The following is a 16,928-nucleotide window of genomic DNA, read 5'->3' as shown; positions in this document are numbered from 1 at the left end:
ACAGAGGGAAAGAGAGAAAGGAAGGTTCAAGGAAAAAAGCTCACGCTGCATGTATCAACTAAAGCACATGTGAGTTAGACCTGGACCAGGACTAACAGTTTAGACCTGATCCAAACATACATGCACAACAGAAACCGATCCCACGTGAAACCTGTGGGATGATTAGTCCTGATCTAAAATAGACTGAAATGACATTTTTCCTTCACGTCACAGTTCAACCACCCACAGAAACTGAAAAGGACCCTACATTGTTGTGGTTTAACATGTGAAAGTGTCAGTGAATAGAAGGAAATTAACAGACTTGACAAAGTGTTTGATGAAAAGGTTTATGGGTCCACAGCCATGTGAGGAATGTTATCTTTAGCCTGCTAGTCATGACTCTTCTCTTCGCTGCCCTGCCCACTCATTTTCTTGTCCTGCCTGATTTTTGATGGACCATTCTGGTCCAACCACACATTACACAGTCTACTCACAAAGCAAGAAGACAGAGCAGAGACACAGCAACCATGCAACAACACAGTTCAGGCTGCACAACAACCAGTTCAACACACACATGAGCACCCTATTGCTTTTATTAAAATACAGGGAAAATAGATTCATTCACTCGCTCACACACAGCTGGTCTGGGTCCCTGCTCCCCACATCAGAACCACAGAAACAGTGATCTGTGTCAGTCAAAGAAATTCTTTGGTCACAGTGGGAAATGCGTGGAGACTGAGATTTGATCTATGAAGCATTCTTTCTATTTCTGCTTTACAACAGGTTTCTTGTATGCACTGTGTCTAGCACCTCCCAAATTCCATGTCAGAGATCAAATAGCTCCTGAATGTCTCTGCAGCAGTTACTGCTCCGGTCACCATGCACACGTGTGGTGTGCTGCGCTGCTTCTCGGCCCTGATGATCCTGAGCGGCGTCCTGCCGCCGGGTGTGAATGGATGTGACATCAGTCAACCCATTTGTGGGGCCCACGCTCCGGGGGACGTGGTCATCGGTATAATGTTGCCATGTCATCACAAAGTGATCGGAATTAATGGACGGATTAGACCTGAAAACTTCCTCTGCTCAGAGTGAGTATAAGATGATGATAGATTTATTACATGAGATGTATTCGTACATCAACAGGGATATAGACAGTAGTTTTCACATGTAGCTCAGTGGATAGTTCAGATTATTCACTGTTTAAATGTTTTTAAAATTAATTAAATTTTTCAGTCACATTTCAGAATCTCACAGACAGATATTCTGCCTTTACATAAATCAGTTAGTATTCTGATGTTTTGTAGCCTTGTTGGTTCAAAGTCTCCGTCCTCAGTGTTTTGTGGTTTTGTGTGAGCTCATTTCTCTATAAGTTGTTCACACTAAATTGTACTTTTCTGTTAATTAAGTCAGAGGATGTAAAAGTGGACAGTACAAAGAAGGAAAAATACTATACTATATCAAATACTTAAACAATAATAACATAGTATTTAAAATGAGATATTTAAATATAACAACAATAGCAGGAGATAAGGAATATTGCACATGGTGAGTTGTCAGTCACTGAGTGCAGTGTTTGTTCAACAGTCTAACAGCAGCAGGAAGGAAAGACCTCTCTTCTTCACACACTGTGGTGCAGCAGCCTGTTACTGGAGGAGCTGCTCAGTGTTGTCAGTGATGTAGATGTTTTCCAACAGGGATAATAGCTTAGCAATCATCCTCCTGTCGCCCACTTCCTCCACTGGGTCGAGGGGTCATCCCAGAACAGAGCTGTCCTTCTTAATCAGTCTGTTCAGCCTTGTCCTGACAGCAGTGGAGACGCTGCTGCCCCAGCAGACCACAGCATAGAAGATGGCTGATGCCACCACAGGGTCATAGAAGGTCCTCAAGTGTCCCCTGCACTGCAAAAGACCTGAGTCCCCTGAGCAGATAGAGTCTGCAGTCAGTCCAGTTTTTTATTCAGGTGAACACCAAGGTAGTCCATAATCTCAATGTCCAGTCCCTGGATGTTCACTGGCCCGACAGGAGAGTGTTTGTGCCTGCGGAAGTCCACCATCATAGACTGTAAATAAAGATGGACGTAGCCTCTGTGACGGCACCCACAGGTTTCTGAAGCTCAGAGGGAGCTGCTCCACTGTCACAATCGGTGCATGTCAGTTTGTGGCAAGCATACGCTCACCCACCTGTCACTCAAAGCAGCCACACTAACAATCCTACATAACTTTAAGCCTTAATAAAATGTGAACAGGTGAGTTATATAAACAGTTGTCATGAAGGAGGAAATTAGCTCTAGAGACCAAAACAGTTTTTTGTACCAGGCTGTAAACATGTTTATTTCTGCTGTAAAGTTGTACATTTTAACATGGGAGTCTATGGGGACTGACTCACTGTTGGAGCCAGACTCTAGTGGTCATTAGAGGAACTGCAGGTTTTGGTTCTTCAGTCTTGGCTTCATTGGTCAGCCTTGGAGGTTGCGGCCTGTCCACCAACAGCTATTGGATTTTCCCAGCCTTGATCTGGAGGTGGTTCCTCATGGCACCAGTTCAAAAAGCCCTGGATCCGTTCTCTGTACTCCCTGTTATCCTCATCAGTGATGAGCCAGACAATTGAAAAGTCATCAGAGAAAGTTTTGCAGGTGGCAGTTAGTGGAGTTGGAAGAGAAGTCTGCAGTGTAGAGGATGTCAGACACACAGTCCTGGATCCTCACCTCTTTATCTATGACTGAAACACCTTTAATATATGGAGTCTATATATTTACATTTATAAAAATGACTAAATAACTTGCTTTTTTGCCGCAGTTCTTCAAACACAGAATTTAATGGTTTCTACATTGTCTTTTTTCAGTTTTGATCTGCGATCATTTCTAAAATCCTTGGCTATAATCCATGAAATTGAGGAGATAAATGCATCTGGTTTCCTCCCAGGAGTGCATCTTGGATATATGATGTGTGACACATGCTCATACGCCAGCAAAGCTCTGCAGGATGTGGGGCACATGCTCCAAGTCAACAACTCTCTAAATGTTAACTGCGACTACACCGACTTCAGGCCCACCGTCAAGATTATTTTAGGAGCGCTGTACTCTGAGGAGTCCATTGCTTTGGCCAGACTGCTAAATGTGTATATGGTCCCTTTAGTAAGTATTTAATAAATGTGTATTTTCATTTCTGATCACTACTACTGTTTTCTACTAACATCAGATTTGCTGAGGAGTCTACTGATTTAATAATGTGCATCTAGTCTTCGATGCTGAGGCTGCATTTGTTTAAGAAATACTCTGAGATATTTGGAAATATGTTCGGTTTCTTCAATGGAGTTGGATGATCTTTATCAATTTCTAGTTTGCGTTCTGTACAGTCCAAGAGATGTTTGTCTTAGATCAGCACAAACAATGGAAGCAGTGGGAAACATTTGGCCTAGCTCCATCAAATAGGCCAAAGCTGTGGTTACTATAATAACGGTCATGGCTTGGTTAGGTTTAAACTCTAGAACTACTTGGTTAGGTTTATGCACTAAAACTAGTGGATAGGTTTAGAGACTACAAGTATTTTGTTGGGTTTAGGATCTAGAACTACTTGGTTAGGTTTAGGAAAAAATTGTGATTTGGGTTAAAATAAGTACTTCCTCAACATTAGACAATCTTTGTTGTCATGGTTACAATATAAACAGCTAGTTTCACATGGGAATTGAACACCACTCTCCTGTGGCAACCATCCACTACAACCTCCTCCTGACGTGGACTTTGTCTCTCTTTGTACTACATCACGCACTTTTCCCTTTGCTCCTGTCATCATTACTACAACCACAATATGTCGCCTAGCAACAAACCTAACCATGGGTCATAATAACCTACTACACAGAGGAATTATGGGCTCAACAACACTCAGATACACTGGCATTCGGACCATGATTGATTGGTGTTAAGGTAAATTGTGAGTCAAGAAAACATTCCCCACTCCCCACCAGACCAGGGAAAGTCTTTCCAGTTTTCACCTGTCCAGTGTTGGTGAGTCTGTTTCCACTGTAGCCTCAGGTTTCTGGTCTTTGTGACAGGAAGTGGAACCTGAGGTGATCTTCTGCTGTTGTAGTCCGTAGACCTCAAGGTTGGATTGTGCTTTTCACTCTGAAGCTTCTCTGCTCAGCACAGTTGTAAAGAGTGGTTATCTCAGTGACCGTAGCTTTTCTGTCAGCTCCAACCAGTCTGTCCATTCTCCTCTGACCTCTGACCTCTCTCATCAACACAGAGCTGCTGCTCACTGGATATTTTTGCTGTTGCTGCAGTCTGAATAAAAACTCTAGAGACTGTTGTTTGTGAAGAGGAGATCAGAAGTTTCAGAAATAAGTCAAACCAACAATCATGTCACAGTCAAGGTCACTGAGATCACTTTCCTCTGAAGCATTAAGCTCCTGACTTGTATCTGCAGAATTTTTACACTGCTGCCACATTATTGGCTGATTGGATAATTGCATGAATAAGCAGGTGTGTAGGTGTTCCTGATGAAGTGCTCTGTGATCGTGAGTGTATATATATATATATACATATAGACGGGTGACAAATTAAAGGAGAAAGTGTCTTAGTCATGTGTCTCCAGAGCAGCTTCGCTGGTCTCTGAACTCCACTGGAGGATGAACCATTCTTCTTAAAGATATTCTCTCTTGTGGTGTTTTGATGATGATGGTGGAGAGTGCTGTCTAACACATCTCTGTGAAGGTCATAACATATGATTGATATCAATTTCATACACGTCAAACCAACATTTTAATCCTATTTCTCCACTAATTTTTTTATTTTTTTATTTCTTTAACTTGTCCTCTGTCTGTAAATGTGTGTTTATTCTCTTATATTCAAAATGCCTCTTGTCTAATTTCATTTTATCAGCTGAGTGCCACATCATCTTCACCCGAGCTGAGCGATAAGCTGCGCTATCCAGTTTTCCTGCGCACTATTCCTAGTGACTCTCATCAGATCAAAGCAGTGACCAAACTGTTGCATCACTACAACTGGAACTGGGTAGGGGTTGTGTATGGAGATGATGAATATGGCAAAGCAGCGTACGAGAGCTTCCTCAAAGATGCTGAGGCAAATGATGTGTGCATAGCCTACCGTAAGGTGTTGCCTCATAACCTTGATGACTCAGACCTCAGGGACGGTATCGAGCAGGTGGCTCAGCAGATCCGTTCCTCCAGTGCCCAGGTGGTACTGCTAATCCTCAAGGGAAGTCTTGTGGAGGTCCTCTTTAAGGAAATGATCCGGACCAACACATCAAGGATCTGGATTGCTAGTGATATCTGGTCCAGGAGTTGGTCTCTTACCCGGATAGATGACATTAACAAGGTTGGGGACATCTTGGGCTTCACTTTTGTTGCAAGCAAGAGTGAATCATTTGATAATTATCTGAAGAATCTCACAGCAACCCCAGGAGGATATAACTACTTCATTGAAGAATACAAGAACCTGAGATTCAACTGTTCCTCTGAATGTTTGTCAAACAACCCTCCATCCCATTGTGCGTCACCTGAAGTGCTGAAAATTAGATCTGGAAATGCATGCAATGTCACGGATCCCCAAGAGCAAAATGATGACTATCTTGTGACAGCTGCTGACACAAGTGAAACCTTCCTCAGCAAAGTCGCTGTGTGGGCCGTAGCAAATGCTCTCAAGAAGCTCCTGAAGTGCAACAGCTCCTCATGCTCCGGAGAAATCAACTTCCCACCATGGGAGGTAAGAATTGATGTCATCTTCAAATGAGAACATATTCAAATATGAAAATGTAACTTCTCCATACTTTAGAAACTACAGTAATGTGTTTCCTTTGAATTCTTAAACTGTGTCCCAATTCAGGGGCTGCATCCTTCAGAGGACGTGGTCTACGAAGGTATGGCCCTGCATAGCCGCTGTAGATTGCAAAGTCTGAACTGAAATGAGACAGTCTGGTCTATGAAGGTGTTTTACTGTGCAGCAAGCAGCTGTGCCCGCCCTTACCATTGCATCACAAAGCAACCTTAACAATGCGTGACTTTTTTTTTTACAATAACTTGAGGCTTTTAGGACCTTTGTTTTCACAGTTGTATTGTTATCTGTTGAACTGAAACCCAATACTTACATTTAACAGTGTAATCCTCAGACTCTCTGACAGCGTTGTTTGGTTTCATTAGTGGTGGACAGTGAATCTTGTGATAGGCCACACCTAGGAAAAGAAGGATTCATTTGAAGGAGCCTTTGAAATAGGATGGTCTAGTCGCGCTGCTGTGACGCAATTGGTCTTCAAAAAATGCAGCCTCTGAAGGATGCGGCCCCTGAATTAGGACACAGCCTTAAAATCAATGATTCATACAAATTTTGCCCTTTGCTTTGCAGCTTCTCCAAGAATTGAAGAAAGTTAATTTCACGTTTGACAACCAGAACTTCTACTTTGACAAAAATGGTGATTTTGTGAACGGGTATAATCTGATTTTATGGGAAAAGTATGGACAATACAGACGATTTAGAAGAATTGGAAAATACCATGTCCTTGGTCAACAAGTAGAACTCGATGTGGGAAGTTTCACCTGGCTCTCAACAGGCAACAATACGGTAAGAAAACACCACACTCAAAGCATATACTCACAGGTTTGATCACTGCAAGAGTCAGTGTAATCAGGACAGTGCCTGAGTCAGCAGAAAATGTCAGATGGTCATCATAGGGCCTTCAAGTGTGGCCATTGAAAAGTTGGCCTTTAGATGTGGTTGGATGACATATGTTCAAGCTACTGTAGTTTGTTTCTAGCCCACTGAACCCTTAATATGTCAGCTGGGGTATAGGTAGATCCTTACTGGCAGAAACATCTGGCCACTAACAGCTGAGATAGATTTTCAATGACAATAACCAAGATACCCAGGAGGTGTTGAGTGCATGACTATGTCTGAGACACACAGACACTCTAGTTGTTGACTGCTGACCACAAGATCACTATTTAACCGCGGTAGTCTCTGAGTATGACCATGACACCTCAGTATGTTTCAGCCCATTTTCTTGTTTTGCTCTCACAGAAGCCTCGGTCCAGATGTTCAGCGAGCTGCCCCCGTGGCTGGGTGAAGAAGATCTTGAACGTATCCTGCTGTTACAATTGCACCCAATGTGCGGAGGGGACCTATTCAGATGGACCCGGTATGACTTATTGACACGCTGATTTTATATTTAGCTTCAAAATGTTACATTTTTTTGCAATTGCTTCCACACTTATTTCACAATTTGGCTCATTGTGTCAAAACTCCACACACAAGCCAAATATGAGGTAAGCTTATCACTAACCCTAACCCTATGTCAAACTCAAACCTGACAATCCTTTTCCAAAATGGCATTTCATTAACAAAAAACCATACACACATGCACCATCTGAATTACTCTTTGAAAGCAGCAACAACACATGAATTTGATATGAATTTAACATAAAACATTGCTGCCTTTACAACTTTGTATATCTTTTTAATTTCATACAGCCTTCACACAACACAGAAATATTGAAAAACTGAAAAATAATATTCCGAAAAAAGCAGATTTTACCAGAACGGGTTTTCACAGAACAGTAGAATTTACCGCTGCAGCTGCATCAAAGTCCAGGACTGTCACAGAACATGTTTACACTGACCTGTGAATATGGTTTAAGTAAGCCTACCTTTTCACACAGGGATGGGGCTGTGGTGGGTTGGGACAGATAGGCAAATACCCTCACAGACACCTAGTACCTAGGTCACATACTACTTTGTCTGAATGTATCCATTGGCAACACAACACAATCACTGCCACTTACTTGTACATATTCATAGAGAAAGTCTTTGACTCTAACACTGTTCCTGTCTAATGGAACGTGTACAGCTGCTTCACTGTAAGTTAGTGCCGATGCAGTGAAAGGTTCAGTCTAGTAGAAGGTTGAAGACCTGTTCTTGACTGCTACTGTGTATGGAATGAGGTTGCTCTGGACTCTCTGCCCAGCTTCCTCCAGTGCCGGGCAATGATTTATGAAATGGTCCACAAAAGTGGTCTGAATGTCATATGAAATATGCGTCCGTCTATTGTCTGGACTACTTTGTTCTGTCCCTTATCTTCCACCTCCTCTCTGTCTACCTCTACCTCTTCCTCTTCCCCTCGCTGTCACAGTTTGCAAAGTTCTCACAGAAGCTCACTTGAGGTCTACAGTATATGTAGCACCAAGGATCAGATTGAGTGGTCTTCAATTCCTGTACAAGTATTTTCAGGTCTGTGGGTGGGTGTTGTGACATTCAGGTGTGTTTTGTGTTTTCCCACAGTTTAATGCTTGAGCAAAGTTTCTAATGTAAGAAAAAGTGTGTAGTATTTTTGCAAGTGTGTGCTGCAGAATTGAAAACAAAGTGAAAAGCAGAAAATGTGTTTGTGCTTTTGGTTCTGTAGTTTAATGCATGATCATAAAAGTTTAAGATTTTGATATTTTTGTCTGAGCATTCACTTTTAGTGTGTAAGCAACTGCAAAAAACTGTAATCTTGAGATACTGCAGCTCTTACAGATGGCTATGCCCATGGGGTAGGCATACATCTGAGTAGTGCGGTCTATATAAGTAAATGACTGTAAAAAGGCCTTTAAAAGTAAGTCTGTCTCTGTGAAGGACAGATTTGGTTTCCAGCAGACCCTAAATTAATTTGTACATTATCCTATTCTTCAACAGATTTTAATGCCTGCAAAAAGTGCCCCAATGGAACTTGGTCTCTCAAGGGTTGGGATCACTGCAAGCCAAGATGGGATTCCTACATTCGATGGAGTGATCCTCATCCCATCACCCAGCTGTCAGCTGCAGCCTTTGGCATTTTTCTTTTGCTGGTTATCTTCATTATCTTTCTGGTGTACAGAGATTCTCTGCCTATGAAAAGAGCCGAGGTGAGGTTGTCCATTGTGATGATGGCTGGCCTGGCAGTGAGCTTCGCAAGTGTGATGTGCTACATGGGCAGGCCTAGTGTACACCTCTGTAGGGCCCGCCAGGTCATGTATGCCATGGGCTTCACCTTGTGTGTGTCCTCCATCCTAGTCAAGGCCTATCGCACCTTCCTGGTTTTCCTTCCCTTTGGTCAGATAGTAAACAGGCGGCTACATAAATGTTACAACCCACCTGTCATTGTCATTGGGATAACAACTCTCCAGGGGATCATCTGTCTTCTCTGGATGATCTTAGACTCTCCTCATGTCAGTCAGATACCTCCATCCCCACAGAGCATGAAAAATCCAATCCAGTGTAGTGAGGGTGACACATACATAGGTTTTGCCACTATGTTGAGCTACATAGCTCTACTAGCATTCATTGGCTTCCTCTTGGCCTACAAAGGCAGGAAGGTTCCTCATGAGTTCAGTGAAACAGGCTACATCATTTTTAGCATGCTGATGTACTTGTTTGTATGGATGTGTTTTATCCCAATTTATATTACCAACAGGGAAAAGGGCACCCCTACACAGGCTTCAGCCATTCTAGTCTCCAGCTATGGCATCATTTTCTGCCATTTTTTACCCAAGTGCTACGAAGCACTTTGTGGGTCAAAGACCGACACACTGGAGAGGATTCTGAGGAGGTGGAGAGTCATCTCCAGTGGAAATGTTGACGCAGAGACAGGCTCAGACACGTACGATGTCTCTGATATGAACATACCCTCACTAAAGAACAACAGGTTCTCCGTATCAAGCACGACAACTATACTGACGGGCGAGGTCAGCCCTACTGATTCAGAGCTTGTCATAATTCCCACACCTGATGAAAAGACTCATTCCTATCCACTGTATAATACGCTAGGAACAAATGTGACGAAGCGATGTAGGAGTTTATCCATCTAAAAATAGTTTTTAATTTGTATGCCACACCAGCGACAGTCAGAGCTGCAGCCATAATGTTTTCAGGTTGTCTGTGCGTACATACATCCGTCCTTCCCATTCACATGGACACGATATTTCAGTAAAGCCTTGAAGGAACTTCTTCAAATTTGGCACAGACGTTCACTTGGACTCAAGCATGAACTGATTAGATTTTGGTGGTTGAACGTCAAAGGTCAAGGTCAGTGTGACCTCAGAAAACACTTTTTAGCCATAACTCAAGATTTCACAGAAATTATGACAAAATTTCACACCAATGGTTCATATTGTTGTAACTGTTGCTTCTCAGCTCCACACCCATTTCTCCCAAAACAGCCTATATGAACAATTCCAGTCCGGTTTCCGTCCCCGCCACAGCACTGAGACAGCCCTGATAAAGATCACAGATGACCTCCTCATGGCATCTGACTCCGGTTTGATTTCTATCCTCATCCTCCTCGATCTGAGTGCGGCCTTCGACACCGTTTCTCACCCCATCCTCCTCAGTAGACTTTCCTCCATTGGCATCACTCACACCCCCCTTCTCTGGTTCCACTCTTACCTCAATGGCCGCACTCAGTTCATTCAGCTCAAGTCCTTTACCTCACAGCCCTCCCCCGTTACTTCAGGTGTGCCCCAGGGCTCCGTCCTGGGGCCCCTCCTCTTCATCATATACCTCCTCCCCCTCGCACCCAGCTCTATCTTTCTAGTAAACCGAACTCCACTCTCCCTCCCTCCTCCCTCACCCACTGCCTTTCTGAAATCAAATCCTGGTTCACCGCAAACTTCCTCAAATTAAACAGTGATAAAACTGAATTTCTTATTATCAAATCCTCCCTATCCAAAGCTGACAGTTTTTCACTCACCATAGACAGCTCCACAGTGTCCCCCTCCCCACAGGTTAAGAGTCTGGGTGTCATCCTCGACAGCTCACTTTCTTTCCACTCCCACATTAATAACATCACTCGGTCTGCATATTTCCATCTACGCAACATTAATCGTCTCCGCCCCTCTCTCACCCCTCACACCACTGCCATTCTAGTTCACACCCTCGTCACCTGGCGCATTGATTATTGTAATTCACTCCTCTTCGGTGTCCCCCACAAATACCTCCATAAGCTCCAACTGGTCCAAAACTCTGCAGCCCGTATCATCACCCGAACCCCCTCCTTTCACCACATCACCCCCGTCCTCCAGCAGCTCCACTGGCTCCCAGTCAAATTCCGTATCACGTTCAAAATCCTTCTCTATACATTCAAAGCCGTCCATTCTTTACTCCAGTTCAAATCAAGACTCAAAACTCATCTGTTTCAATCTGCATATTCGCTGTAATTTCATTGTTTTCTTTTTAACTGTCTGTTGTTTTTATTATTTTTATTGTGTTTTTAATCTTCTGTAAAGTGTCCTTGAGTGCTGGGAAAGGCGCTGGCAAATAAATGTATTATTATTATTATTATTATTATTGTATATGACTATGGGATGTAACCTGAAACTAGTCTGAGTGGAGGAGGCAGACAACCACCAGGAGGTCATTCTGAATACCATGCTCCTTTTCTTTGTAAGATGTTTTTTTGTAAGATATTTTCAGCTGGAAATCCAAGTAAAGTTAATTTGTGTGTTCTACTGAAACGTGTTGTATTATTCACTACACAGAAGACTAAAGATAACTCATTATTTCATATTGTTATAAGACTACAAGCTAATATAACCCAAAGTCAGCAGTCAGGAGTTTATTTTAGCACTGATTTACCTCCAGACAATCAGAGGACAAATCAGTTCCTGGACCTTGGTCAGTACCAGATTGTCTGATAATGTGAGAGGTTCACAGATCCAGTCTAAAACCTCCTGAACTCATCAGTGCTTCACCGATAATATCAAACTGTTGTTTTGGTTCAGAGATTGGGATTTAGTGTTTTTTTATTGAGATAACTGTATTATGGATGTGCTTTTTAATTCTTGATTATTTCAAATCTATTAACCTGTCACCATCAGAAACACCAAAAATGATAGAATAATATATTCATTATTATTTGTTCTTAAGCAGCAGACTCTCTGCAGCGATGCCTACACACACCAGCTCCTCATATCTCTGACATGATCTGTGTGTGTGTGTGTGTGTGTGTGGGTGGGTGGGGGGGGGGGGGGGTTGCATTTCTTGTTGTGCAAGTCTGAGAGAAAAGGCTAGAGGGGAAACAGCTGAGAATAGCACAGTAATAACAATCTGAGTCTGTTACACAAGTGTCAGCCAATCACTACTGATCCCCCTCAAGGGTATTAAAGCTGCTTTTCCTGTCAACACACAGGCACACTTACTCATGCTCAAACACAACTACTGGCCTGTCCTCACTGATCACAAAACACCAGAAAACCCATCATTTCCTTCTAGCCCACATTCACTCTCAGACCATATTTGTCACCATCCAAATCAGAGGTTTACAAGAACAGAGATTTATGATTGTCAGCTTTTACTGAAAGCTTCCTTAAAACAGCAATGACTGGAAGCCGACACTCTGTTGTCTCTGACTCTCTGTGGTTCATCCTCTGTGTCAACAGCTGAAGTCACAATGCAGCTATTGTCGGTGAAAGTATTTGTTGTGTCATGGCTGAGCAAATAGAGATTTGATCAAGTGTTGCTATGCAGGAGTTCTTCATAATAATATAACATTTCTGTTCGTGTTGAGTATGTGGGTGACAACAGCTGGAGTGTGTTTATAATGAATAAAATAACACTACAGTTAGCTAAACAACACACATTGAAAACAGTACATTGCCTTTGTGGTTTTTACTGGAGGCAGTTGTGACTGAAGACAGCACTGGTCCATTGAATTCAATGACATGATGAATACAAATCAGAAAACCATGAATTCTCATAAACGAGGTGCAGTAACATGAAAACTGAAATCATAGTCACTGTAAACCCTCAGAATGACATAAAAACTTCATGTTCCCTTGACGCACTCATCCCTTGTGAGGTTGATATGATTTTTTTTTTATGTTGAACTGATATAAATTTCCAGTCAGACAAGGGTCATATGACAGGTCATTTTGTGTCAGGTGTACTTATAACTTTCATGTTACTGTACTGCACTAAACTAAAAGTTTCCAATTAACTTTTCAGTTGAAGTGGGATTTACATGTGTAGTAGAACTGTGCTTCGTGACAGGACGTATCACCAGTGCCAGATCAACACAAAGTTCTTATAGTGAGTACAACACATAATTAATCTAGTACACATAAGTCCACGAGAGTAAAAGAGTAAAATACACAAGACGTGTGCTTCATTCACCAGTCAGTAAAATGCTGCAGCAGCTGACAGCTGGTGTGGTGGCTCGGTTGGTTAATTCTAGTCCATAAAAAAATCAGAAAACAATAGCTTGGACACAGATCTGACAAAATGGTGCAGGTAACGATGTTAGTTATGCTGCATTCATGCAATGTGAGCAGGATGACCAGCTGACCCACAACACACAGCCTCAACCAGCCTCCTCTGTTCTTATATGTATTAGTAGTGGTTCATTAGCAGGTGAAATTAGATACAAACAAACAGTGTGTAGCTCCTCTTAAATAAGCCTAATCTACTGTATTGATACCACTGTATATGTATATAATGTTATTATTACATGGACTGAGGACCAGAGTTGTGTGTCTGAGCATCTGGTCTGTAACATCAGGCCCCCCAGGGTGCTGCGCTATCTCCCTTCCTTTTCACCACCTACACATCAGACTTCAAGCACAACAATCGACAGAAGTTCTCTGATGACACTGCCATTGTGGGGTGTGTGGTGTGGGGAGAATCACCTGCAGCTGAATGTTGCTCAGACAAAATAGATTGTGGTGGAACAAGTCCCCACCCTCTCCGGGCGGCATCAGTGGGACTAACGTTGACAACGTTAAGCCCTGTAAGTGTCATGACACCGGATGACAAGCTGGAGTGGTCCACCAACCTGAGGAGACTGAGGTCCTTCACTGTCCGCAACGAGATGCTCGGCATGTTTTATCAGTGTGTTGGTCTTTGCTGTGGTGTGCTGCAGTGCAGTCATAGAAGCAAAGGATGCCAACAGACTGAAGAAACTCATTAAGAAGTCCAAGTCTGTTGTTAGTTTGAGGCTGGTCTCACTGGAGGAGGGGGCTGAGGACAGAGCTGCTGAAAATCATGGACAGTGTCCCCCATCCCCTCCATAAAACTCAGCAACAGACTCATACAACCCCACTTTCGGTTTTATTGAGAATCCTGTGTATTTTAGTCTTTTGTCTTTGTATTTCACTGTATTTTATTGTATTTTAACTCAGTTACTTAGTCTATCTATCTATCTATCTATCTATATAGATAGATAAGTCATCCCGTGTTATATAAAACCAGATGATCTGTCTGATGTCTCACCTTCAGGATCATTTACTGAAAGTGGCAGCTGCTGTATTTTGTTGACATTCCAGGAGCAAAACTCTGACTTCAAACTTGTTAAACAAGAAATGCCTGGATTGGTCCTGATTTCCATCCTCTAGATCAGCTGGGAAATCTTTACTTTTATCATTACAGCTTTTCTTTGATGGAGTTGCTACTATACAACCTGCACAAGTAGGACCCTGTACTCCACTCTGATGTTACAGACCAGATGCTCAGACACACAGCTCTGTAGCCTCACAAACTCTGGTCCTCAGTCCATGTAATAATAATATTATATACATATACAGTGGTATCTATATATATAAAGTAACATAGTCTTCACTGTTAAACCACTAAACCAGACTAACAGGCAGCACATTGAGCAGAGGGCAGACCTCCAGCTGCCTAAGCTCCTTCTGCTGTGTTGTTTGTGTTACTGTGATACACCTGGGCGCAGGGGGCAGGGATTACAGGTAGCCCGGTCAGGCTTTCTGGGATTCTGGGATTCTGGGATGCTGTGATTACCCTCTTTCTGAGAGTGCAGTTTTTTTTTATATACTCAGTTAATCCACAGGGGAGTGGATGAGTCTGCGCGTATTCCCCACAGGCGCCACACGTTCACACACTTGCATTCGCTGTCTGAAATTAGTTTTTGGGTGAAAGTTTGTTCGTCATATCAAGTCTATAGGTCCACTGAGGTCACGTCCTGGGTATTACTTTCTGGAATTTGGTTGTTTTAGCAACAAATGGAGAGTGTACGTTACAATATGATACGATATCTTATGGTCTTCATTTTTAGTATTTTAGGCAGATTTAAATATTTCTAGACTATTTGTGTTTAATTACTTATTTATTAATGACTTGTCATTAATACACACATAAGATATCTATGTATATATATATATATATATGTATATTTGTATAAAAAAAGAAGTAAGTTACATGAAAATATAAATTGTCCGTATCATGGGAAAATAAAAGACAACATATCAAACATTCATAAAAGCTTTCTGATTAAAGACACTACAGATGTAGCCTGTCTGGTCTCAGTAGGTAGACTGTTCCACAGTGTGGGGGTTCTATGACCAGCAGGGCTACAGTATATGAAGTTCAACAGGTATTATTGTTATACCCTGGTTACATGTATTCACACCTGGCATACCTGCAGATTCCAAAAGTCTCTTGTTCAAGGGCAACATGTCATTTATATGTTCCTCTGGAAACAAGCTGCATCTGGACAAAACCTTATTCAGCAGTCAGACACCGTTTTCACAACATGGAAAAAGTTGTTCTGTTCTTTGCTTATAACAGATTTATAAAGCATTCGTACATGTTTATTAACCATTGATAAAGAGGAAGCAAATGTTTCATTTACTGTAAACCACCTCAGTCAACTAACAGGAAACTCACATATAATCAATGTTGTCTAAGCCGTGATGTTATCATTCAAACCATGTGTTCAGGTGCTGGTGCAGTTTAAAGGGCCTGGGTAAGTGCCAGATGAGGAACTTGTTTTTTTTACATGATCAAGATAAGATTAGTCACATTTTGAAAAGATGTGTTGATGATTGTATTTGGTCCAGGTGAATTCCTGCTGCTGTATTTAGGTCAAACTGTCACTGTTACATGACAGAGTATCAGTGAAGCCTGATCTCATGCTGAGAACAGAACACTATCTTAATACAGATCCAATCTCCATTATCTCAGAGATCTTGTGTGTGTGTGTGTGTGTGTGTGTGTGTGTGTGTGTGTGTGTGTGTGTGTGTGTGTGTGTGTGTGTGTGTGTGTGTGTGTGTGTGTGTGTGTGTGTGTGTGTGTGTGTGTGTGCGTGCATGCATGCATTTGTGTGTGTGTTGGGAAAAGCTGATTTTTGGATTAGTGGTTGATCTTGGGCAGGTAGTGGTTATGGTTAGGGTAAGTATAGAAATAAGATAATAGATATTAATAAATAAATAATAAAATGAAATAAGCATAAATTAAAAAAAACATCTCAAATCAACATTATGCAAAAGGATCTGACAGTAAGTGAGGAGAGTTAATAAAATATGTAAAAACAGTAATTAGGGAAAAAATAAAATGAAACTAGCATCACCTCCTGGTGGTTGTCTGCCTCCTCCACTCAGACTAGTTTCAGGTTACATCCCTGTTTATCCAGAGTCATACACAATATGATCCATTTGTGTGAAATTTTGTCATAATTGCTGTGTAAAGTCTTGAATAATGCCTAAAAAGTGTTTTGTGCGGTCACACTGACCTTGACTTTTGACCTTTAACCACCAAAATCTAATCAGTTCGTCCTTGAGCCCTAGTGAATGTTTGTGCCAAATTTGAAGAAGTTCTATCTAGTTGTTACTGAGATATCGTGTCCATGAGAAAGGGACAGACAGACAACCTGAAAACAATATGGCTCCAGTTCTGACTGTTGCTGGGGCAGAGGAATAATAAAACTGAGACGTTTTCAGAAGAGATTTTAAGGAAGTTAATGAGTCACAGCGTCGGATTTGAGTCAGGAAAGAGCTCCAGAGTGTTGGGGTTCAAATAGCGAACACCTGGTCACCCCTAGTCACAAACCTCAACCTTAGGATCCCCAGATTCAGAGATCGCTTTACTATATTCATGGGGTCTGAAAACTGGGAGCCCACTATACTTGTGAAGTCTGTGGTTCCTCAGGGCAAACAAAATGCTGGAACCCAGAAGTTTAAAATGTTATTTGAGGGTTAAG

The 16,928-nt window shown here is 42.0% G+C and overlaps 1 protein-coding gene across 1 annotated transcript; it reads left to right on the top strand.

Moving 5' to 3' along the window:
- Positions 1-866: 866 nt before the first annotated feature.
- Positions 867-11,440, top strand: LOC130187770 (G-protein coupled receptor family C group 6 member A). The gene is made up of 6 exons (XM_056405648.1): positions 867-1,067; positions 2,821-3,112; positions 4,856-5,698; positions 6,335-6,550; positions 7,007-7,124; positions 8,657-11,440. Exons 1-6 carry the CDS (start codon positions 898-900, stop codon positions 9,805-9,807), a joined length of 2,790 nt encoding a protein of 929 aa, XP_056261623.1. The 5' UTR covers positions 867-897; the 3' UTR covers positions 9,808-11,440.
- The last annotated feature ends 5,488 nt before the right edge of the window (positions 11,441-16,928 follow it).

Source organism: Seriola aureovittata, chromosome 19 (assembly GCF_021018895.1).
Source record: "Seriola aureovittata isolate HTS-2021-v1 ecotype China chromosome 19, ASM2101889v1, whole genome shotgun sequence".
Lineage (NCBI taxonomy): Eukaryota > Metazoa > Chordata > Actinopteri > Carangiformes > Carangidae > Seriola > Seriola aureovittata.
This window is presented reverse-complemented; position numbering and strand designations above follow the sequence as displayed.

What these genes read in the sequence shown, in the direction of transcription:
- LOC130187770 (XM_056405648.1), top strand. Translation starts at nt 898, where the DNA reads ATGATCCTGAGCGGCGTCCTGCCGCCGGGTGTGAATGGATGTGACATC. An exon ending in GAAAACTTCCTCTGCTCAGA is followed by an intron (nt 1,068 to 2,820) that starts GTGAGTATAAGA and finishes GTCTTTTTTCAG; the next exon opens with TTTTGATCTGCGATCATTTC. An exon ending in ATGTGTATATGGTCCCTTTA is followed by an intron (nt 3,113 to 4,855) that starts GTAAGTATTTAA and finishes TCATTTTATCAG; the next exon opens with CTGAGTGCCACATCATCTTC.